The 26,878-nt window shown below is 34.7% G+C and overlaps 1 protein-coding gene across 4 annotated transcripts in view; it reads left to right on the top strand.

Moving 5' to 3' along the window:
* The first annotated feature begins 8,652 nt into the window (after positions 1–8,652).
* The window catches only part of LOC147065725 (FHIP family protein GK23746), a 29,373-nt gene continuing 11,147 nt past the window's right edge, over positions 8,653–26,878 (top strand). For 2 of the 4 annotated variants that reach the window (XM_085957304.1, XM_085957303.1), the window contains exons 1-12: positions 8,653–9,058; positions 11,575–11,786; positions 14,481–14,635; positions 16,426–16,537; positions 16,674–16,837; positions 16,939–17,084; positions 17,171–17,257; positions 19,485–19,652; positions 19,884–20,252; positions 22,170–22,725; positions 23,835–24,013; positions 24,838–25,069. In XM_085957304.1, coding sequence (XP_085813430.1) covers positions 8,906–9,058; positions 11,575–11,786; positions 14,481–14,635; positions 16,426–16,537; positions 16,674–16,837; positions 16,939–17,084; positions 17,171–17,257; positions 19,485–19,652; positions 19,884–20,252; positions 22,170–22,725; positions 23,835–24,013; positions 24,838–25,069 — 2,533 coding nt within the window. In that variant the 5' untranslated portion in view covers positions 8,653–8,905. Of the gene's footprint in view, positions 9,059–11,574; positions 11,787–14,480; positions 14,636–16,425; positions 16,538–16,673; positions 16,838–16,938; positions 17,085–17,170; positions 17,258–19,439; positions 19,653–19,883; positions 20,253–22,169; positions 22,726–23,834; positions 24,014–24,837; positions 25,070–26,878 lie in introns of all 4 variants that reach the window. The other 2 variants (XM_085957302.1, XM_085957301.1) reach the window with 1 other exon arrangement.

Raw genomic sequence — 26,878 nt, 5'->3', positions numbered from 1 at the left:
ATTGCATTCGTGAATTAAAAATTAATTTACTTTCTATATATGTTTTAAAGTTCATACGAAATCTTGTCGGAATCATAGTAAAAAAATAAATATTTTTGACGTGACGTAAGCATCGATTTTCGTCTACGGGCGCCGGCAATGTTATGCCACATTGTTACTCCATTTGACCATCTGATCTAAGCAGGTGTATTTCTATACAATATATACAACTACTACGTAAATATGTAGTTTCGGGAAATTATCGAGCGTTCCGGTTGGTAAAATCTTCCATTTCGAGCGCTGATTATTTTTATTTAAAGCTTGAACGCATGTGATGCATAATTTAATATGTTCTTCAGATATATTAGGTATTTATTTTTTTATTAATTTCTTGATGTCCAGTAGATGGAAGTTTTAAATCGTCTTTGAACCACAACCTATCACATGTCCAAATGAATTATTGAAGTTTTTTTTTAATTCATCATGGGTACTTCTGAATCGATTATAACCGCTGATGGCAAAGATGAGTGTTGGTCCATAGCAACTTGATGTATCTGTGACGTGTCAATTGGCTGTTGGTTTTTTCTCTGAGCTCGAAACCGTTGATGTTAGTGGAGCAGTTTACAATGTTGTATGACAATAAATTATCAAACGTAGAATATCCGTGATTTAATTACTCATTTTCATTCAAAGCCATTTTAATGTTTTTCTTTCGTAGTCTATAAAGTCGCATGCGTTCTGCTGCTGCCATGGCTTTTTGAATTCGTACAGAAACTCCTGGTTGAGGTTGAGCTGCAATTTCAGATATTTTTCGCAATCGATAGTGCCGACAATTTTCTGCGTTAGTCTTTGGCATCGCAAAAACTAGATTAAAGGCTTATTGGATTGGCACTGGTTTATATCTATACATTTTAACTTATATCACTAAATAAATTAAATATTTAATTATTTCTCGTTGTATTTTATTTTATTTTGGAAAAAAATAATAAATTCGTTTCCTCGGCAACGGAACAATTCTATTATCAAACTTGCGTTTGTATACAGCTGACTGATTCACAGCTATTTTCATACTGTCGTAACGGTGTGCGCGCGCAGCTCTCAATTTCACTCTCGCTCCAAAAGAAATATAACTTTAAAAAAATTATAAAATATTCATTATTTAGATATATTATCATTCCTTTTGTCTATGGTTCACGATCGACTGAAGCTGGCTCTGCAATCGACCGGTTGGACACCCACGTGCTACGGCGTAGGCGTTAGTTCTACGCGTCTACGGAATCCCGTCGAGTACCGTTTCCCGGTTTGCTACGCCACAAGTGGTAATGTAAACTTAAGTAACCGCATGCGGTATTCAGTAATTACCTTTTACTCGTATATATAAAGCCAGGCGCCATGATATACTATGCAAATTAGGAATATGCGACTGCCATCAACTCGGTAAATATATTTTATTTTAGCTAGGCGAATAGGAAAATACAACACCACGAATTGACGGCTTCTTGGAAACATACTATCTATTTAGCTTATTATCAAAATTGATATTTAAATATACTCAAGTGAAACAGCATCTATATGTATGTATTTTAAAAATTATTTTAGCTATCTGTGTTTTAATGAACTGTAGCAATCATACCACTCAACATTAAATAATATCAAGTGATATACTTTAATATGTATGTTTTGTTGACTAAACAAAACAATATAGCGATAATATTCGTCAGTATTTCTTCAATCATAACTAGATCAGTAGGGTCTGTTATGATTGGTAATTGTGACGATATCTCTTGTAATATATAGACTGCATTTGTACAAATTGGAATAACAATGCAGGAGTCTTCACTATATAACTATTATCGTTTGTTTTATAATATTTTACTTATATCATTATTCGATTTATTAGTATGAATGTGGAATGGAGAAGTACCTACATATTTTATTATGCTAACAGTCATGGCCCCCACATCTTGAACCGGGCCCCCATGCTAGGATCTTTGACGGGCCCCCTTCCTATCTCTAAGGATAAAAGCAGTGTGATGCTCTACAGTACTACAGTAGCGCTTTCCAAATGGTGTACGCGGTAAAATTAATGTGTATATTTAGCGTTTTTGTTGTATATTTTAATACATCCATTTGAATTAAGGAGTTGTCGAGTGTCGATACACAATTAAAAATTTTATTGTACAACCATATAATTTTAAGTAATAACATTATTGAAGGAAAATAGCGCCACATGCGACTTTTTTTTACTATTAAAGCAAATTTGTGTTGTGTGTTTATCTCACTTATCTGGTCGACTGGCCTTGCCGGGCCCCTCCAGAGCCCGGGCCCCCAGGCTAGAGCCCTGTCAGCCCCACCCTTGTAGGGGCCATGCTAACAGTAATTTAACGTACAATTACTCATGTTCAAGTCCAAATATATTTTTAATAAACTATTTTTTTTATTCAACGAATAAGACAGAAGTTTTCCGAATGTAACATTCTATATAATGAATATACATAATTTGAAAACATCTCATGCATATACACACTAGAAAAAATCGTTTTTTTAGAAAAGAATACGACGACTGACGGGACTTGAACCTGTCTCTGCTGGACTTCGCGCCTGTATGCCATAATATATTATAAACTTACTAAAAAAAGTTAGAGAAGGCTCGCTCTAGTTTGTTAAGCAAGTGTGTTTTGGCATACTGGCGCGAATCCAGCAGATACAGGTTCAAGTTCCGTCGGTCGTCGTATTTTTTTCTACAACAACGATTTTTTCTAGTGTGTATATGCATGAGGTGTTTTCAAAGTATGTATATTCAAATATATTTATTTACATATAATAGTGAACTTTACAAATTACAATTACGTTTGGATGTGAAGCATCCTTTTTTTAATGACTGGGAATGTCGGCAATATGACGCCGCAAATTGTCTAAGTGCAACAAAATTGGCCTTTGTGGCGACCAGTTCGGACGGTCCGATGAGCTCAACAGCTGGTTGAACCGACTTGAGCAGCTCTTTCTTTTCCGTACACATTTTAGGACATTTCCAGAGTATATGGTTTGCATCCTGTATTTCTCCACCACATGGACATGTTGAACGGGTAACTGACCAATCTCATAGAGTTACTACAGCATGGCCCCTATATCCTGAAACGGCTCCCCAACCTATCGCTAATATTCAAGACAGTGTAATGTTATACAGTAGTGTTCTCCGAATGATATTTACTGGCACTCCAGGTTCTGTATAAAATAAAGGGTATTCCGTGTTTTTTAGCGATTTTTTGGTATTTTTAAATAAATCTACTTGAATTGTCAGCACTCGGCATCATAATATCATGAAGCACTGATCGCAACCCCCTTTTGTGATAGCCAAGTAACAAGTAACTTTTCGCCATTTTGGATAGTCAAAATAATTATAAAATTAAAACCCACTCGTGAAATAGCGTAGCAGGAGACTTTTTTTACTATTAGAGGATATTTTCGGTGTGTGTTTATCTCACTTAACTGGTCGACCCGACACGCCGGGCCCCTCCTAAGTCCAGGCCCCAGGCTAGAGCCATGTCAGCCCTCCCTTTGTAAAGACCATGTACTACAGTATACAACAAAAAAATAGAACCATTATAAAAATAGTAAAAAGAGTAAATATTAAAATTGCTGTGGCGAGGGGTGTAGATAGGCTGTTATGGTTCTGTCTGACAAAGTTTAGTGTGCACTGTTTATGTCGGATCTTAACAACCTACCTCCACTCTTTCACTTTCATTTTTTACACAATAAAAATCCAATCATACGCTACATGGCACTAGAAAGTTAATATCATATAAATAAAACAGCATTTTACATCATATTTCAATTAGGTAAGTATATTAAAATCGATCTTACTGAATAACTATTACATTACAGTATTGTTCTTTACGTTGGTAAATATTAGGAAGAAGATCAAAAATCATCTTCTATGAAAACCAAAATAAATATTTTAAAAACCGAAGAACCGAGTCTAATGAAAACAGTGACTTTTTTTTGACTCAACTGAAAACTCTTTTAAGTTAAGTCACTCTACTTCTCAGCTTCAGATTATTAGCTAGGTAGATACGTTAGAAACAAGAATCGAAACGACGGTTCGGAATTATCTACCTCTCGGTTGCATGGTGAATCGAAGTCGTAAATGTTTGGTCGTCGAACAAATAATGGGGCGGGGAGGGTTCTGGTTTGGGTTCGGACCTTCCCATAATGGTCGCGAGACAATTCGAAAAAACCATTTGTCTTGTTGTCACGTGGAAAACGGAACTTCCTAACATTTCCCGCGCGATCATTTAAGAACGTTTTTCCGTTTCCGGTTACATGAGTCACCACACTTAGCGGCGATTGAATTTAAAAAAAAACGTATCATTAGATTTAAAAAGTTTGGCTGGCAGTCTTATGATTAAGTTTGATTTATAATATAGTTCACGTATACTTTCATGTTATATTTTTTGTGACGTCACTCTCGTCATCTGACCTAGAAAATAACTTCATGTAGGTATATCTACCTACCTGGATATTCCGTAATAATTTCATAATATTTAATGGCGATATGTGAATGGATACTCATTACTACTTCTTCTTCGTCGCCATCTCATGAATAAGGATATTGACCGGGATATTGGATCCTCTTCTCCACGGTCTTGCTAGATCCCGCTTGTCATTGCACGACACGCAAGGCCATATATAGATGGAGGTTTTCCTCGTCCTCTCCGACGTTCGACAAAACCAAATATCACAAATTTTCCAAGTTTTTAACCCCCATGTTGACTGTATGACCAAAAAAATGAAGAGTCCGGCGCATGTTAGTCTCCAGTGGTTATTGGTTCAGGACAAGTGTTGAGGAATATAACCGGAAAGCAGTAGTTTTGTATAACAACCACGCCCCCTTTAATGGGTTAAGTGCAGTGTGCATAAGATGGGCGCAACGTGGTTTTATGGTGTTACCATCGCGAAAATTCCATATGGAAATTTACATGCATCAAAGAGAAACAGCTTATTGTTAGCTATGCATACCTTTCGCAGACAGAGAGAGTATATTGTACTGTGATATTATGCACTGCGTTACAGATAGACAAATAAATCAAGAAAAATATTAAATGTAGTAAAGGCGTCGTTAAAATGTGGTATGCATAAAACCATTATACAACTAATTAGTATATTTGTAATAAAATAATATTATCATAGATAAATTTTATTGTGTGTACCTGACTACTTAAAGGGACATAATAAACCCCTTGGTCTCTTTTTAAGTCTTTGGACCTTTCTTATAAAAATAAAGTCCATTTTTCGCGTCCATACTACGTTACAATGTTAATCGTGAACGTAACTGTGTAGGGTACGATCATAATTTAGAAAACTCGATCTCCTTCCAAAAGATATAAAGGGTTTCTGGGGTAGTACATCGCTAATACCGACAAGCTACTTTATTTTATGACCTCTGGGATCAATTTCGTTGTTTGTTGTGGTCTTTGGGAGGAGTGGGAATTTGTAAGATACCCAATATATTGGATGCTTTAAGAATTAGCATTTTATTTTGTGCGAAACAAGACTATATTGTACAAATACAAACTTGGCTATCGGAATCAATAATGGAAACTTTCCCGCCTTCAGGAAGGATAAGACAAAGGAAACGTTAAAAATTGAAAAACACTGGAGCTTTGTTTTCTTTTTCTTATATTGTTGCTATTTTTGTTTTCATTGGCCACATAATTAAAATCTCTATTCGTTCTCTAACGGTGAAACAATGAAACAACTCACGTCTATAAATTTGTGATTATATTCAGATGCACGTCGCGTACAGTCACGCTGTCACGGCGACAAATTTAGTCTATGGTTTCATCAATGTGCCGAATATTTTGAACGAACACGATCTAGGTATATAAATTCAATAATATTTTGAACAGAACCCAACCTGCAGACCATAGATAATAGACATCATTCTTATAGAAAACACATAGTGCCAATCTTTAAAAACAAAAAACACCCTATTTTGACATGAGTCGAAAATGTGTAGGCATGTAGAAAATGTTAAAAAAACGTTCATTGAGTCATGCTGGTGTCGATGGGGTGTGGTACAACGTGAGGTGACCTCATTATTGTTCTGGTGATTTCGGCAGATTTTTCTAACTGACAATGTTCGTCTAAAAACGACATTACACACTTTTTTCCAGTAGCGACAGCTTACTGTAACGTCACGTGATAGTACGCGACGTGCAGCATAATATTATCACAACTTGATATCATAATAATATAGGTATTATACGTTAATTCCGTTACTTGCAACTTTCAAGTTTGCATTTTGACCTCACTGTGACACATTTGGTGAAGAGTCCTTCGGTTGTGAGTACTCGTTCAAGTCGCGCGTCTGCCAAAAAGCACATGCTGCTTTGTCAGTGGATCTCAGATCCAGAGTATGTACCGTATGGGTTGGGCTAAGGGTTAATAAATATTCTGTAAAAAAACTATTAATAATAATATAACCTGAATTCTGTGGAGGCTCCACTGAAGAACGAAAACAGTAATTTACTTTTTTTACTTAGGTACTGTTTGATCCACATTCCTATCTAACCTCCGATATACCGATTCACCATAGTCCATAATACCTATATTAAAAATAACACTAATACTTGATTTCAATGCAGTCGAATGCAATTAGAGCCAGTTTAATTAAGACATTTAAACAGTTTACCTAAACCTTCCCAAGTGTGAAACGTCAACAAAACAACATCGTAAATGTTTTTATCACAATCGCCGGCATAAATGTGAGCTCCGGAAAGTGGCGCAACTTTTGTACATATGCGTCATGGCCTCCACAAGGGGGGGGGGGGGCTGACAGGGCTCTAGCCTGGGGGCCTGGGCTCAGGAGGGGCCCGGCGTGGCAAGTCGACCAAATAAGTAAGATAAAGACACATCACAAATGTGCTCTAATAGTAAAAAAAAATCACCCGCGGCACAATGTTCCTTTATTAATGTTATTAATTAAAATTATTTAGTTGGACGATGCAATTTTTAATTTTGTATCGATACCCGACAACTCCATAATTCAAATGGATGTATTAAAATATACAAAAAAAAACACTAACTATATTAATTTTACCGCGTACACCATTTGAAAAACGCTACTGTAGAGCATCACATTGCATTTATCCTTAGCGATAGGTAGGGGGGCCGCCAAAAATCCTAACCTGGGGGCCCGCTTCAGGATGTGAGGGGCATGATTATGGGTGTACATTAGGTACATAGGTAGGTCAGTGGCGCACCCAGGGGGGGCAAGGGGCCCTGGCACCCCCCAAACATGAAAATTATCAGAATAATTTTAAACATTGAAATTGAAAGGCAATAAACTATACCTTGACACTGTACTTGTACACTTACCTAGACGACTTCTTAGTAGCCAACCAATCCGAGAAACAGTCTCGGTTCAGGTGGAATACAGGATAACCTTCCTACAGTCTTTAGGGTGGTTAATAAATATAAAAAGATCCTGTCTGATCCCAAGCCAACAATGAGGGTTCCTGGACATCACGTGGGACACACACAACAAGCGGAGGTTTCTGTCGCCGGCGAAGTGTGTAGCACAGTGTAGAACAGTGTGTATCTGCTAACGCAGGTACAAAAAGGCAGTTGGTCCCTCAGACAGGCACATATCCAATCCCTTCTGGGGCGACTCAACTTCACATCCTACCTCCATGAGGAAGGTTGCATTGCCGACGGCTACAACGCTCCAGTCATCAATATGACCGAGGTCCCATCCTCGCCAATTGATGACAATCCCACCACAGGCCCGACAGGACATCATGTGGTGGCTCTAGGCGATAGGATCCTCAGAGTACGCAGGTACAAAAAGGCAGTTGGTCCTTCAGCCAGGCACATATCCAATCCATTCTGGGGCGACTCAACTTCAAATCCTACTTCCACGAGGAAGGATGCATTGCCTACCAATAAAACTCTTATTATTCATATTGACTTTGAAGTCCAGGTAACTTCTACCTGGTTCTTTGAGCCATATCATAATGAAGACAAAGGAGTCCCAAACTCCCTACATAAAAAAAGGGACGCGCGGGTATGACCAGTAAATAAAAAGGGAGGAATGACCAACGACAAGAAAAAGGAAAGTAAATTAGTAGAATATAACCTCACGCGAAGAAGGAAGAGCAAACCCTATCTCAAGGACTTCAAAATCAAGATAATAATAAGAGTTTTATTAGTAGGTAAAACTACTTTCATTATACCAAAAGTTGCATTTCATAGTACCTAGATGAATATAGTATGACAAAGTAGGTATTTGGTGAGTAGACTTTTATGTTTAAGTATTTTTTAATAATTAATTGGTTATGAAGACATAATATTTAATCAAAACCCTTCAATAATTGGCATTTTTAAAAACTTTACCATATAATTAATATGAAACTATTATTGTAAACATATAAAAATAACAAAAACACGATATAAGAATATTATCAATACTTTATTATTGCTGTTATTTTAAGTAAAACTTATCTTCAAAAAAATAAAACAATATAATTATTATAATAATTAATAACAAGATAAATCGAATCTCTTTGAAATTACACTACACAATTATACGTAATATGGAGTATTTTCATTACAATTATTGTCTATGATAAGTGATGTTCATTGAGTTGAGCAATAATAAAAATATCTGTCACTTGTCTATGAATTGCAACTAAAGTCACTTGACGGATTGTAGTAGTATTTTACGATAACGTTATCAAAATGCCTTCTTAATTGGCACAATGTGTTCACTTCATTAGGCAATCCTCATTCCGGGCACATTGCATGCGCGCTCATCTCTTCACACCTTCTCTCGGTGGATTAACAACCCAAATATAGTGATGTTTCGCTTGTTATTGTAGGGCATCTGAAGAAACTTGTTTAACAATTTGGCAATGTTACAAATATGAGCTGGTTAAGGACTAGCCCTTTGCGGGCAAGTTTCTCTCGGCAATTGTCGAGGCCTCTAGATGCCGGTGCAAAGTGTGACCCGAGTGCGTGTTATGAATCATTCTGTAAACACTGGCAGCAGGCCGAAGAAATCATACAACGTTCAACGGTACGTCTATCAACATTTCCTTATATTTTCGTATCCTATCTTTCATCAATCTTCATTAAATTAATTCTTCATTTGGTCATCCTTACCGTAAGCGTATGTATACGGTACTTTAAAAAAGAATATGCCTTGGAATGATTTGTTTAACCTTGTGTCAACAGTGTAATTCGATATTATTTATAAACAACTCATAAATAATTACACCTATCGACGCATTAAAATCTATGTCGTCAAACTGTGCGTATATCTAATAAAATTCCTAGAAGAATGATTTTATTAATCTAAATAGTCGTCATTGACACAACATTTTGTATTAAAGGGGAAAAACGTTAAAAAAAACTATTTCCACTTTGTGAACTAGTGAAAACTGATTTTTACTTTTACAAATAGGTACCTACATGTTGGATGAAAAATAAAAATGTATTTTTTGAGACCGCGTTAACTTTGCCCCCATGGTGTGCAGCAATTGCTTAAATTTATCGGTAAATATGCCGCAGATGCCCCGCATGAGATTTTATAACTTTCTTTTTAGTCAAAAACCAAACCTAACCTAACCTAACCTACCCTTATCTAATAATATAATCTTAGTTTGTGATAATGTTGCATCAAAATGTATGAAAATTTCAAATTTTAAATAAAGTAACATTTAATTATTGGATCGAAAAGCATCTGCACCGACAGAAAAGGGTATTTAATATAATTGTCTACATGGAATAAACTGTTTTCGATAAAAAAAAAATATACCTTGTTCATGTAGACACGCATCTGCGGCATATTCACCAATAAATTTAACCAATTGCTGCACACCATGGGGGCAAACCTGTCTCAAAAAATTACCAATTTATCTTTATTGTATTCTTTTTCAATATCCGTAATTTAAGTAAATATACAAATAATTTCAGAGCTTTCAGTAATGTCATGAATGATAAATTTTGCATTGTATTTATGATCATACGTCACTTACTTAATCCGGTACTTACAACCTTGTTCGCGACACGGCACTGTGTTATATTTTTAGTAAAGCACAAATCTTCGAGGCACACTGAAAAAATATTCTGGTTAAGAAACTTTTAACACATCCTTTTTGAATTCTCCGTTGTGACCCTCGACGAGAAAGATTACTCACAGTGATATGTGGACAACATTAGAGAAAGTTAATTCTAAACAAATATTTATTCTCACTGACATGATGTCAAATGTACTGACTTTGAGTAGAAACTTGAATTTTACTGTACACAATATCTTGCGGCATACTCCCCAATCAGCTAAGTTAGTGCAATTAACTATGCTTAAAAAGATTTTAATAGATATTATTTAAGGAAAGTCGTTTTTATAAACTTCATTGAATTTCAATTTACTAGATATAATTATTATCATTAAGTATTTAAGTACCTACATACAATAGAACTTGGTTATTACGAGTACTTAAGGTGGGACCGAATTTGCTCGTTATAAGCATTACTCATTATATCAGAGAATAGGTGTTTTTAAATGAGCTGTCAACATAACACAAAAAGTCGCAATTCAAACAAAAATACACAATTAGAATTTTTCCCCGAAACAAGCATGGCATTCATAAACTACAAAAGTAGTTGTTTATTGTAATGAACGCTGGTAGGTACCTACTGACTTCAGCTTGGATTTTTTACATGAAAAACATGAAAACACCAATTAGGTACTTAGACTTAACTAGTGTCATAAACGTAATCCGATCCCGGCGGCATCGGTCTACGGTCGGATTTTATTGCTTAGGGTCGAAAATGTTTTTAAATGATCGACACATGGAACAGTTTTAAGAAAATTTTTGACGATATTTTTGCTCGGTATATCGAATAAGTAGCTCGTTATAAAAATGAATAAATGTATGGAGAAAATCATAAACTAAAATGTCAATGAATGTTTCCTCATTACATCCGAGATCTTGCTATGTCTGTGATCGTAATAACTGAGTTTGACTGTATTTTTACAATCAATAGAAGTATTTGTATATTTACATAAACATAAGTGAAAGCCCACATGAAGCAGCGTGGTGAGGTGTAAAAATTATGAGGAATTTACAAGGCATTGCTCAGGGCACACAAAAAGCAGATGCTCTCGCACAGCCCGTGTTAATAGTCAAGTAGTGAAATATTTGCTTTTCATTATCTTAAAGTAAAAAGTAAATTGATAGCATTTTTGTACATTTCCATCTGGAAATTTTAGCCCGATAGAACTATTAATTAAAAAGATAGGTGAGTGGCGTAAGGAGTGTCGTTGATCAACTATGCTTCTAGTGACGTAAACTGAGCAACATCTCTTCTGCCTTGTCTCACTCAATAAGCTTTACAGTATTATCTAGATCATATTTTGTCAAGTGGTCGCACCGTTTAAAAAATTTATGGATGCATCATCCATCGCTCCGTCACCACAGTACGCCTAATACTGCTAGAGTTTTTGTCAATTTTTATAACAGTAAAAAAATATATACTTGGTTCGTTGAAATGATTATGAAATCTCAAAAATTATATTATTATTCGCAGGTAGCAAATGCACCTACGCAAGATGATGTTCTGGGTGTGGTCAGCCATTTGGATCACTTGGTGACTCTCTTACTTCTGGAAATCCGTCACAGCAGTTCTTCCACATCAGAGAATGCCGACACATCCAATTTATCTGGTGGTGCTTGCCTCGAATATCTGCTCAGCGAAAATCTTCTAAATAAACTGTACGAATGGGGCAGTTGTACTGGAAGGTATGTATCAGTACCATCATCATTTCGACTCCAAAATGGAGCATATACTTAGATCCCTACGAACTTTGTGTAAAAATCATGTTTTATTAGCAATGGCATTCAAAACCGCAACGCCGAAATATAACAAATTTTATTTTGCTTAGCTGGCTCGCACATTTAAATTCGTGTTGTCTGCAACACAGCCATAAATCAAACCTTGTATTAAAGTCACATTCATGTTGCATAGCCGGCAGCGCACACAGGAGCCTACTGACAATGACGATCACAACCTCTCGAAACGCAATCATCAAATAAAATGAAACGTCGTTGCACAAAAATGCTATCAGACACCGAAACAGCGATTATTAGGTATTGAGCGCAGATACCTTCTAAAGTGCTCTCTCCGGTTCTTGCCTGTTTAGCGGAAGCCAGCGGCAAACAAATTTTGAAAATATACTGGATGTATTTTATATATTTATTAATTCAGAAATTTTGTCGAAATCGGCTTTGAAAATTGCCGCTGTTTCCACCTGACTTCCAGTTAACAGACTTGTAACCTGTCTCCTTGTATAATCATAATATATGCACGGGTATTTTTCAATCTCTTGGGCATAGATTGGACGAAGTAAATATTGGTGCGCTCGTCTGGTCATTTTGAAGGAGATACGGCGACCGGTGATTTTGAGTTGACGATTGAATTAAAATGGCTGACTCGTACTGGTTTGCGCATGCGTAACTGCAACACAGGCATGCAGCGTGAGTCGCGTTAAATTTGTTGCTAACGACACCAGATTTTTTCAAACTTAAATGTTGTATTCCAGCAATGTGCGGAACTTCATTTGGTAGTGTGTGTAGAATGAGCTAATTGTTCTAATTTTAAAATACAATACCATGGAAAAAAGGAACCAATGTTGAAACCAATCATTTAAGTTTGTAACACAAAAACATTGCCTCTTAATGTCAATAACTATGATCACATAAAATCTATGCGAAATTAGCTAGAAGCATATCCTAATCTAAGAACCAATGTTAGCATTTTTCTCGGAACATTCAGTGAATCTTTATTTTTAAGCATATTGCTCAGATTTTAGCGATTCTCCGCAGTTAAATTGACAGCTGCTAATATTTTAAAATTCATGTTTGTTTACAAAAGATACCCACATTGTAATTATGATAAAAATGCTAATTTTCATTTACTCTACCTTCATTTTTGCTATGTTATCTATTCTGTAAATTTAGGTCAATAACTATGCATGTTAAATTATTGTTCTACCTGACACAAATCCACGAAGTCAACTGTTGTAAGCCCTCACCTTGGTTTTATAAAAACATTTTCGACAAAGCTAGTTTTCATATATATATTTGTAATAAATATTTCTAAATATTATGAAATACCCAGCTAACGATGAATAGGTTGATCTACAAACCTAGCGAAATCTAAAAAGTGAACAAATTATTTCCAGATGTTTGGAATACTATGAATTTTCATCAATTTGATATTGATGTAGCCACTCCCAATATACCTTAACTCTAGATTATAATACCAATGTTATCATTCCCATTCTAAGATAAGAGTTTTAATGAAATCAATGAATATTGATCATGGATACGAATAATTTAGTTTATTATTTTTTGGGCTATAATTGCTAAGCAAACAATAATTCTTATCTATTCATGAAATTAATAATACAACTCTCCTTCTTGTCAATACAGGATCTATCTGTCATAATATTTACCATAAATAACAAATATGAGATATTGGAGGATTATGTTTATTTACTTGCAAAAAAATAAATTAAAAATATACCTCTAATTACCTTTATTAAGATAGCCGTTCCGTTTCAGCACAACGACCGAGACAGATGACACTGACAGACATCATTACCGTGACGATATACATATTACTGTTATAGCAATAATGTTTGCGTCATGTTAAAATCTTTCTTAAAAATTACCTTACGGTAGTAGCGAAGGATGGAGGTAGGCTGTCAAGATCCGCCATAAAAAGTGCACATTAAACTTTGTTAGTCATACGTGTTTGTTTTTATTGAACTAATAAGACTACAATTTACAGATGGTATTGGTTAAAATTAATTAAACCCTGTCTAAACCAAACCATAATAGTTTTGGTATATTTTGAGCGATATGACAAAATTGTGCAAACTTTTTCATTCATACTTATTTGTTTTCGTTGGATTAAGAATACAATTTACACATATTGATGGTTCATTTTTTTAAATTCATTAAGCCCAGTCTAAACCAAACTATAATAGATAAAAAATATTACTCTATCTATAAAATATTCAAAGTTATGTATGATTTAATTGCATAATTTTAGACAGTTTATATATAGACGAATATTTTTTGACTATTATCTATTGCGGCTTGGTTTTCGCGGGGCTTAATTGAATTTTAAAAACTAACCAACTGTAAATTGTAGTCTTATTTCAATGAAAATAAATACGTATGACTGATGAAGTTTATTGTGCGCCATTTATGGCGGATCTTAACAGCCTACCTCCGCCCTTCGCCGCTGCCTTACGGTAATCGGTATTGCAGCCAACTGGGATCTTCATTACTTCCAAGGAATGTTCCCTTTCCTGTGGTTCAATCTCCCCCCACAACATTCGCTATAATGATTCCACAATTCTCGCATTATAACAATATGGCATGGTACTCTTTGTATCGTAAATACTTTGTCTTCTAATCTTACAGATATTTAAACACCGTTAGATTTGAGCAAATGAACCTGTACTCCCTACTTGTCACTCATTCTGGCCAACAACTCCTGTGCGCTGAGCCATTTCTCCGTCCATTGTTGAAACTATTAAGCAGTTTTCGAGGAGAACTATTACCTGCCGACATTGAAGGTAACAAAATGAATGTAGTTTTCTTTCGTATTCTTACATTTTTAATTAAGTGTTTTATTTAATTTTTTAGTGTATTGTAAATCAAGGTAATGTACAATACATAAATAGGACCATTGAAATGACCCTGCCATAAGTCGCAATGTAATATGTATGTAGCTTACATTTTAAGTCTTTGTAAAAGGAAGGTTTAAAACTTTTAAACCTTCCTTTCTACATTACATTAAGCAGTAAACATTTTGATCCTCAATTTGTCACCATGATCGAGTAGTAGCAGAGCACCTGTCAAAGACGTGGGTGCGGGTTTGAATCCCGCATAAAGATCACATTTCTTTTTTCATAGTGTGTTTGATCCAAAGAAGGCACCCTATGGGTTGGTTGATAGTCTAGCAACCATTCCTTGTTAAAAAAATCTTAATTCCAATGTAATTTATAACGAAATTTGACAAACAATGAATGAGAGTTGTCTGTCATACTCTTTTGTGTAACAACCCATGGTTAATGATTTCCGAACGTGTGGATATGGTAATTTATCTTGCCCTATAATCATGATTTCCACATTTTTTTTATTTAGTTTATTTCTATTGCGGTTGACATATCATCGCCGTAGGTGTCAAGAGAGCCAGTCCACAAAATCATAATGCTGAGAAACAGGCGCGCAAAGATTTTGTGTGAAAAAAAAAGTAACTTATTTTTATTGAACTTTTTTGTTTTTAAAGATATAACGGTAAAACTTAACGAAATATACTTTGTGATGTAACCTTTTTATTATTTTGTACAAATAACTTAAAAAAATAGTATCTTAGAAGTTATGTGTGTTATATCTCTCGACCATTGAATATTGAAATGTACAAAAAATGTAGTCAAAAGAGTTTTGTGGATAAAAACCATTGACCACTGCATCTTATTGCTTGATTATTTAGCATCTTATTGCTGATTATTATGCTAGATGATTTTAAAATGCTTTTGTATACTTCACTCATTTTCGCCAAATTTGTGGCTTGGCTCCCTTGACATCTACGGCGACGATATCACTATCAAGGTTCAAGTCTTTAGAAATAAATTATTTATCGTTTCCTAGTATGTAAGTATTTTAATGGTGTGTGTACTTATGTACGCGCATTAGAAGTTATACTTCTTTGGCGTAACAAAACAAAAACAAAACTTGTGATAAACTAGATTCTTCGTCTAGCTCTTAATTATCTTGTTAAATTACACACTCAAGAAAAAGGACCGCTTATTAAAGCGCCGTTGGTTTATTTCTATACACTTCAACTTATATTACTAAATTATATAATTATTTATCGTTGTTTTTATTTTTAAAGTAACACTGCTACTCTGACGTTGAATAGTTTGTTCACGTAAGGAATTGCAAATGGCCGACAATAATAAATTCGCTGCCTAGCAACGAAACAATTCTAAACTATAATATTATACTGTATAATAGTCACGATTGCAGTATCATTCTTTGGCGTAATGGTTGTGTGTTCGGCTGATAGCCGAACAATCGTTGGTTCGAATCCAATCGAGTGTTTTTTTGTGTGAAAAAATAAATTATGCGTTACATGTCACACGCCAAAAATACACTCTGATCGATTTTCCAAACGCGCCTAAAGAAATATAACTTCAAAAAAGACATGATTGCCTTTCCTATCTACTCATACAAATAGTCAAATCAACTACAAAAGTTATTCTGTTATTTTTGGCTACTTTGTGTTGCATTGGAAAAACTACCACATATATAAATAATATATTTATATATTTATTGAGGTTGTTATTTTTATTTTTATTAGGTCGCCTTGTCTGTCTCCTCGGACAGCTTTGTGTTGTTTTGATGCAGCACACCAAATTTGTTGACCTCTTCTTCTTCACATCGCCAAATGACCCTGACAAAAAGAATACCAAGTGAGTACTTAGATCAGAATCCTTTAAATAATTTTAATAATCTACTAATATTATTTACCTTTAAGTGTTGCCCCTTGAAGCTTAATAATAAATTATGTGTTAATTACTTCAAATATGCATGACATTTTCATTACAGCTTTGTTCCTGTAACTCTATTGCTGACGTTTGTCCATCACGAAGGGCCTTTGGGTCAGCAAGCGAGAGCTGCTCTCTTGCTGTGTGCCGCCCTCTCGAATCGGAATCAGGCTGTAGCGGAATTTATTGCGAATCGATCCAACGTCTGCCCTATCCTGGCTACCGGTAAAGGAAATATAAATTGTTAAAATACATCAACACGGTGATGTGCCTGCAAGCATACATAGATAAGAAAATTTTATTGGTCCTTCATTTTTTTGTTGCAGGTCAAAGTGGTCTATATTCATCACTGCCACGTAATATTGATGTTTCCCAACCTGACTGGCACCGCTTGACCCCCGATGATGTCAACGATATAAATAAACTCGGCCTGTTTATGAATTCCCTAGAGTTTTGCAATGCCATCGTTCAGGTGAATGATTAGAAATGTCCCAATTATACAAAGTATACTTTGGACACATCGTGAACTGATTACTGTAATTATTTTTTTTTGTACAGGTCGCCCACCCCGTTATTCAGAAGCAATTGATTGATTTTCTTTATCAAGGTTTTTTATTGCCAGTTATGGGACCAGCTCTTTTACAGGTATTGCCACATGTTTAATTTTTATCATTACATTATCAATACCTTTTCTTAATGTTGCTATTTTTATTTTAAACATAAACTGTCTTATCAATAAAATCTGATATTATCTATAGTTTTCAATCTGTCTAAAAAATACAATAATTCTTTGTCCATGTTCAATTTGATGCACTTTTTAACTGTTTTCTATCAAAATTATATGACTTCATCATTGCACTTTTCGGTGTGGATTTTTTTTTTGTCATTATGTGTACATTTGTCATCCATCCTGTGCAAAACCTTCCTACTAACTATATACCCTCACCGCTTTAAACAATCCTTGTCACTCCTTGATAGATAGATAGCTTGGGGATTTAGATAGTATTCTAAAAGTTGAAGTAGTACACACGTTGCCATTGCTAAATAAGTAACGGAAAAAATCATACTGTTATTATCTATTATCTTTTTTATTCTTGGTATACATATATTGTGATGAACAATTTTCAGTTTTTACACAATGCCATTTCTGAAAAAGGGGGTACATATATCAGTAGATATGATTTGTTTATCATACACTTATTGGTGTAGAATGTAGATCTCGATCTCAACTCAACGAAATAAAATTGATACAAATAAACAGTAGCTATTATTGTTTTAACAGATGAATGAAATTTATTTAGGGACAGCATTATACATAGTTTAAGCTTTATAAAAGTTAAAGGGCATCTAAGAATTGGTTTCAATGGGTAACTTAATATTAAAGTCTTGGATTTTTTAATTGATTTCCGTAAATACATGTTATCATACATTCTCCTACAACACCTACATAATTCATTGGTGTAGGAAGATTATTCTTGGCTTATTTGGGGATCACAGTGGTTATGGTTTATTTCAGTAAATAATACATTTTGAATGAAGTTTTTAATACAATAATGTTAGGTACTTAATAATTCTTTAAATTTATCACGCTACAAATGAAAACTCAACTATGACTTTTTATTATTATACGGCTGTCAATAATTATTTTGAATGTTGTATATACACTTTAATATGCATTTTCTAAGGGGGACGCTACACTTGTTGATTTTGACACCTTGTCTTTATGGTAACAAATTAATAAGCAGGAGATTCGTACATATCGTCACTGTACAGGCCAATTGCCGTAACCTTCACTTTTCACCAAAGTGACATTTTGATGGTAATTGACTTATTGCATACTCTTACACGAACTGGCCAAGTATCATAAATCCCAAACAATTATTTCATATCAAAATAATTCAAAACTATTTTTTAAGCCATTTGTAACTTGACAAAAAATATTCCAGCCAAATGCTGTAACCCTCTCTAAACGTAAGTGACAGGGTACTTACAGAGTAAGCCACTCAATTTGTAATGAAATAATTACAAGATAAAAAGAACTTTTTATATACGTTTTTAAATTTTCTATTGAATCATATAAACTTGACTTGACTAGCTTAAACGATCAAAAAAATTTGTACTTGAAATAATACTGAAATGTCATATTGATTTCCATAGTAACGCACGTATATATTAATATTAATAATTTAGTTGCTAGGACCCACTTAGCAACCAATAATAGTTTTACTTTTTACGGATTTCTTCCGAAATAACTTTTCATACAAAACAGAATTAACTGAAAATGAAATCAATTCTACTTAAAGATGGCTAAAAGTATTAAAAAAATGCATTGGCATCGTGTTCTGATTTATTTTAAAAGTTTCAAATGTCTAGCTAGTCGGGAAATAAGTTAAAAATCGATTGCAAGATTTGTACCGGATAAATAAGAATACGAGCTAAGAAAAACGTAATAATAAATAAATATTATAATTTGAAATAATAAGTAAATCTAATGCGCACAGCTTTTTTCACTTCCTGAACAATTTGATATTTGAGGGTTACGCTACTTGACCTGTACAGTGACGATATTATAATATATACTTTGTCTGTCAGTTTGTTATCATAATAATGGTGGCATCAAATCATATTGGGTGTGGGCAGGTTTTGTTTAGCTGCAAAGTGGCTGATATTTCTGTCTTTCGCGAGATTCCTCGTCAGCTTCGTGTCTTACATCGGTGATGGCTGTCGCTTGGGAGAAATGCCGCTGAATCTACCGGGTACGGGTCGTGTAATTAGGCAAATAGCGTTCCATACTAACCGTCCACACGTTCCCATTTGACCGACGTAGACCAAACGACCGGGGTCATCCACCACGCGAGACAATTCCTTGCAGACGGGCGTGAACGAGCAGATGGCGGCCATTGCGTACTTCGAACTGGCGCTGCGCTCCGTGACAGACCCCGGCCTGCTGCAGACCCTGGTAAGGTTTCTGCTGGACAACAATTATGACGGCTCCAATATTTTGGACATGATCGTTCCATTGATTGATGGGGAGCCTCGGGTGAGTAGTTTATGCGATTCTTTACTCCAATCTAATTTAATATTCCTTCATTTGACACAGCAAATTCTTCATTTTTCAATTACTTCATATTATCTGGACTTTCGCATGATCAGCCATTTATGGGCCTCCAGTTGCTGACCGCTGTTATATACAAATGCAGTGATTATTATAATTCTAGCCACCAACCAGAATTTCATAATCATAATCAATTCAATATTTTTTATTGGACAGCTTTCAATTGTGACGATTTCACTACTGGAAACATTAGTGGATTTGAACTGCGAAGACCTGATGATCGAGCTGATACTGAAGTACCTGATGGGGGGCAACCACCTGATGGTGTCACACAGGAGACGCTCCTTGGGCTGTGATCTGCACTGCCGAGCATCCAACATGTTCTTGACCCTAGCGCCCGAGTGCTGTACCACCAAACCTTTGACCAGAGACCCTACCAGCTCCAGGAGAAGTAGCACAGTCAGCAGTAGGAAACCGTCGCTGGCCAGTCTCGACCACAGCATGAGTAGCTTGACCACGGTATCTGAACAAGGGCCATCTAGTATCACTCAAAAAAGTCCAATGCAAGCTTTCTATGCGTATGGGGTAAATAGTTTTTATACAATAGAAATATTTTTTTAAATATAAGCAATATTTTGTAATGCCGCATTCTCATGTGTCGATTTTTGCTGTTCAACTGTATGCTGAGTGACAGTTGAAAGTCAATTTTAAAGTGGGAACCATATATCAACATAGTTGATAAACTTGTAAGTTTGTCTTACTTAATTGAATGATGATGAGATCCTTTGTAGTTTTAGTCAATTCAACAGTGAATCATCATTCGAGCCAACTGGTTACCTTGGTTATTCTTGGCTACTTGCCTAAAATAACCAAGATAACTTCAGCTAATTGCCTAGAGTAATCATGGTGATAAAACCTTGCATCGGCACTTGAAACTTGTTTAGACTTGCATACGATTAAGTTGATTGTCATGCGTCATAGAGTGTCGTTGTTTTAGTTTCTGAATTAAGTTTGTCGTCTTCATCTAAAAAAGTTTTAAAGCGGCTGGACGAAATGATGTTAACAAACTAACAAATTGACTCCATCTTTATTACGATTATCAGTTCCAGTTAAATCGATATGTGAGAACAGTCCTATCAATTTCTTTTTCAACATAAAATTGAGCAACAAAAATTTACACGTGAGAATGCGGCATACCGTTTACACGTCCATGGATTTACTGCTGACCGTACGTATTATCAAGGCCATAACAAGAAAATGCACATGTAAACATGTATGTATTATAATGCAAGTTGCAAGATTGCATGCATGAATAAACTAAGGTTCGGAAGCTTCTGAATTTCACGCGACAATCGGGATTTCTTCTATATCTGCATCGCGTCTCGCTTACTTTTGAAGAATGAGATTAGCGAGACAGTCAGCACTTTTACGTGTAAACAGTTCGCGATATTTTAAAATACACAATGAATGATGATTTTATGGTATGACTTCATTTAAAATACATTATCCATACAATCATAATGGATAATAAACATGAAATAAATAATTTTATCATTTGATTGATATTAAAACACCAAATAATTGTGGAGCTTAGGATTAAACAGATCCAAGTGCATGAATAACTAACTATGTTGAGTAAATTCTATATGACTGAACATTCTGTTAATGAGGTCTGGTTCTCAAATGATTCATTATTTATTTGCCAAATATATATATAATATATATATTTCTTTGTTTATTAGCGTTTAAAGGGATACAAATCAGACCAAAACATTCAAATTAGATACCTACATTGCAATGAAAATAGTAACATTTTATATGCAGATGTTCATGAAATGTAATCCAGTGTTAAGAATAAAATGCTTATAACTTTTCATACAAAACACTTACATGGTTGAATCCTTTTTCATGCATAAATATATTATATGCAGTGATGTGAGAACTGCTAATACGTCATTTATTTCGCTCCAAACCTGAATTCTCAAATTATTATTTAAGTCTCTTATAATACTATTAATTTTAATAAAAACACTAATTTTATTGTACATATTGTGTAGTATTGTAGTTGATTTTAAAAGAATTAGACCATTTCGTCTGCCTCAAAGGAACATTTTCAATTTCTCTAATAATAATACCTACCTAAATAACAAACCAACTTAAAAACAATTCCTCTGTCAAATTCATCATTGAAATTTGAGATATCATTTATTTTTCATTAAATATAAATAGTATTTTCAAAATTATGTGAATTATGTAAATAATATCATGCTAATAATATGCCACAAATTATGAAAAACAAATAGTTTTTGTAATGTCTCATCTAAAAAAGATTGTAATAAACATTTCCTGTCAAAAATAATGTTTTTTTTATATCTTATCTATTCCGTATCTTAACCAATATTCACTTCGCCCTGATGGTGGCCGCCCTCTGTTAGGGGATGGCACGATAAGAAGAAGAATTCTTTCACTGATGTCAGTCTAATGTTTACTTTCACTTTTCAGTTGAATACTAATGAGTCCCTGTACGGAAACTACCACGCCTATTTATGTGAAGCCCGTCGGAAAATTTCATCTTGTAAAAATGCTTGCGAAAAATGGAGTTCGAAATACGATGGCCATTCATGTAACAACAATCCTGCTACGGGAAGCACCAGCACTTCTGACAAATCAATAATCACCGTTGTGAAGGATTTTCAACTGGAGCATTCCAATTTAGTCAAAGAGACAAGTTTTGTTATCGATTCCACCGAAAACGACGAAGGCATCAGCGAATTATCGAGCAATATGTATGCAACAACAAATAAGGAAGAGGATAGTTTGCAGTCGATCGGGGAAAGCAGCGGGTACGAGAGCTTCAAATATAGAACTGATGATCATCACGGAACACCTGAAGATGAGCAAACCCTCACGGAAATCGACGGAAAAGACTGCACCGAGTATTCATTCTGGAAGAGCGCGGATCTTGTTGAAAGAATTTCCGATCCAACACATTTGGTTTCCAAAAAGGCTGCAGCTAAAGATGGGAATAACTCAAGACCAGCTGGTGATGTAAATATAGGTAAATAGAATAATGAATGAAGAATAGAATACTAAAAAGGAATTTTTTTTTTTTTTTTAGAATTATTAATAACCATGTCCTTGCTTTTTCGTACAAGGTGGTTGTTGTTAGTAATTTTGAACAATCACAAACACCCAGGCTTTGAGAAAAACACATAAATGTTTTTGTCACGACCGGGAATCGAACCCAGGAACTCTCGGGTGGAAGGCGAGCGCCTTACCAACTTCACCACGAGATATATTTATTTAGTGATCCTAAATATATATAAGTGAAGCTGAACAAAAGGTTACTAAGCCTAAAGATTAAATTGGCTAAAAGTAATTTCGCATTACAGATTCATCTGTGACAAATTTGACACATTTATCATTGTTAACTTTAGATTCATTCAGTCATTTCAATTAATTTATAAATATGTATATATATATGTTCACGCCCGCTCCCACAATGGCCGCGCGGCTTAAGTGTCGGACTATAATGTCGTGAATCCCAGGTTCGAATCCTGGGTCTGGCAAGTACACATTGTTTTTCAATTTGTGTGTGAGTCAGAATATGGACCTAATAGGTTGACCAAGTGGCTGACATCCATTTGTCGTAAAAACAAAATCTGTTAATACAAACCTCCATGCTGGAGGCCCATATAATCTTATTCGGATCGGACATGGTCGGAAAAAAAATATATGTATATGTAGCCAAGGTCCTGAAACATTCATCACCTATGTATTGTACAAATGCACCAAACTATAATTATTTAGAGTATTTTGATGAAAGATAAAGATGGTGGCTGTTAATGCCACTGTGTTTCAATGCATTAACATACAAAATATAAAATTTCTGTGACTACCAGTTCTAACACATTAAAAACGTTCCAGAAATTCCATTGAGTAATAGTAAATAATTTTCATAAGGCCCCCTTTAGCATTGTCCAAGCTCTATTGGCTATGTACGTATTTATTTTTTCAATCTAAGTCAATGGAACAAGAGTTTCTTTATCAAATTAAATCCCCAACACCTAGGTATTAAAAATTTTGCTTTTGTTAAAATAAATATCCATTTCAAAAAAGGATGCTAAGTTTTATCATTGTGTACATATTACTTTTGCCATTCCATAGGTCCACTGTTGAGAGTTTGCCTAATAAAGCTAAGCAAAATGTTGGAAAACGATGTATATGTAAACCTGAGGTTGACTGGTCTCCTGACGCGGCTGGCCACGTACCCCATGCCTCTTTTAAGGTCCTTCCTTCTCTGCCCGTGGATTGTTCTGCAGCCCACAATTACTTCACTATACCAGGTAAGAAATGAAAGTTATTTTAACACACCAACAACCTGCAAGATTATCTTATTACTTATTTCAGTTAGATGAACATTCAGACTATTACTAACATTAAATCTAGATTTTGGCTGTATCCAGGTCAGTTTCCCATTGCCTCTATCTGCCATGAGCTCAGTCCACTACCTTCGCCACAAACCCGTGCTTCTTTCTATCCAATTCTACCACCACGTTTTACATCCCCCGGCCATTCTTTTTACTTTCAGTCTTTTGGAACAGTTTGTCTTGATATATATCGTCGGTGTTTTGTAAAAAGGGCGATTTTTACAAAAATACTATTTTACAGGAGGAGGATTTTTAACCTTTGACATTTATTTGTTAATAACATACGTTTATTATAAAGTTTAGAAATAATACTGTCCTTATAATATGTCACATTCCCTTTTTATTTGTAATACGAAGTGGATATTCGCCCTTTCGATTATCGTTTTTAAGTACTTTCCTGTGGAGATACAAATTCTCCGTTTTTACAGAACAAAGCTAGTGAGGCACATATTGTTCTTTCATTAAAATCTCGATTTCGCCAAAATGGTTGATTCGCCCTTTTTACAAAACACCGACGATATTTGCTTTTGACTATGAAGCAAAACTTTATTATATTTCGGATGGCAATTTCAAAAATAGAGTGAATCCAGCTGACCTAAGTATCCAATTCAAAAATCTGCCTTGAACCACCAACTATTTGATCGACAGCCAAGTGTGTTACCAAATGCGCATGCCCATATGCTCCGCTTTGGATCGAAAATGGTATTTACTATGTAATAAATGTAATTTATGGTTTTTAGATATTGGTTTCTTTGAAGCAGAGCATTGATGAGGGGGTGCGAAGCGAGTCGGATCGTTATAGGCTTGTAGAGGAAGCTCAAGTATTCCTTATAGACAGAGAAATCCGACTGACCAACACTCGGAAAAATGCCATCGAATCTTCAAGTGCAAAGAGCCTCGAAGTGGCAAGAAACAATGTAGCTTTAGCAACTCAATTCACACACCACGGTGTACAGTATAATAATAACGCAGGTAAGGCTCGCTTTCATTCAATGGGTATTATTTCACTGGTTTATGTTACCATTTTATTTTCAATATCAGAGCAACCAATACAGTAGTACAGACCTACAAACGTATACTCTTTGTACTTCGTTAATTCGGATACCCATAATTCTAAATTGTATTCAATTCAAATTTCTCCCAATTTGAAACTGTTTTTAACACTCTAAATTAGAATGATAAACATTTGAAATCGTATACCCTCGTATTTTGAATTGTCAAAAGTTCTGCCGCATAGTTTTTGTGGTTGTGAGATTTTGGCTTGACTCATTACAATAACCAATGACTAGAACTATTGAAAAAATATATATTTTAATTTCAAACTGAATCTCGCTTTGTCATTATTATAATACAGTCGAATTTGGTTATTACGAGGAAGATGGGAGTGACTATATTTGCTCTTTATAAGCATTACTCGTTATATCAGAGAATAGGTATTTTTAAATGAGCGGTCACATAACACAAAAAGTCGCAATTCAAACAAAAATACACAATTAGAATTTTTCCCCGAAATAAGCATGGCATTCATAAACTACAAAAGAAGGTTGTTTATTGTAATGAACGCTCGTAGATACCTACTGACTTCAGCTTGGATGTTTTTACATGAAATCTCAACCATATGCGTGGATACTTTTCAATGACGTCTACGAAAACACCAATTAGGTACTTAGACACTTAACTAGTGTCATAAACGTAATCTGATCCCGGCGTCATCGGTCGACGGTCAGATTTTATTGCTATGGGTCGAAAATGTTTTTAAACGATCAACACATTAACAGTTTTAAGAAAATTTTTGACGATATTTTTGCTCGGTATATCCGATAAGTAGCTCGTTATAAAAGTGAATAATTGTATGGAGAAAATCATAAACTAAAATGTCAACGAATGTTTCGTCATTACATCCGAGATGTCGCTATGTCCGTGATTGTAATAACCGAGTTCGACTGTATATTGATCTTTTCAGACCAATTATTGTTTCAAACCATCTCATAGTGTTTGAATAGAACAGTAATTGAACAAATTTAAGGCAACACTTTTTGTTATTTTGTGGTGCTATTTTTAATACAATTTAAAACCAGAGATAATCATAACTGTCAAAAGGCTTTAAACATTTCAATATATTGAATGAAATGAATTAATTTAAATTTAAGCCTACCAGTTTATTTAATTTGATTTATTTATATACCTTAATATTATTTGTGAATATATTCTACTGCTTTGCAATAATCTATGATTGACAAATAATTACTAAATGTATGCAGTCTATCTCTAGATAAATTATCCTAAAATCAAAATCTTCTTCGATTATTAATCCTCTTGCTCCGTGTAACATAACCAAATAAAGTAATTTTCTTAATACTTTTTAGGAATGCATTGATGCTTATAATAATGTCGTTTGTATTACTAACCAATGATTGCTGAATGAGAATGCTATTGGACTGCATTGTTATTGTAATGCGTATATTTTATATTCGTAGACTCCTGGTTACAATAAATAGCTTTTTCTTTTCTCTGAGTCCAACATATTATGTAGCATCATACCTATATATATATATATATATTTTAATTAAACACCTAGAATATTATTCGATGATATGTAATCAGAGTCTTTTGATAGTAGGTACCTAGTTAGTAATGAATCACTTCCAATTTAAAGGTAGGGCTTTATATTTGACAAAAAAATAACTCGATGGAATGAAAATAGAAATTTTCTTTTACTCAATCATTTTTAAATAAATGATTATGCTACATGTGTTAAAAATTAGTATTTTTTTTCAAATA

The sequence above is a fragment of the Rhyacophila brunnea genome, unplaced genomic scaffold (assembly GCF_057557595.1).
Source record: "Rhyacophila brunnea isolate RB1 unplaced genomic scaffold, BYU_Rbru_1.0 scaffold_6, whole genome shotgun sequence".
Lineage (NCBI taxonomy): Eukaryota > Metazoa > Arthropoda > Insecta > Trichoptera > Rhyacophilidae > Rhyacophila > Rhyacophila brunnea.
The sequence above is the reverse complement of the archived record's forward strand: the minus strand, read 5'-3'. Positions and strand labels throughout refer to the sequence as shown.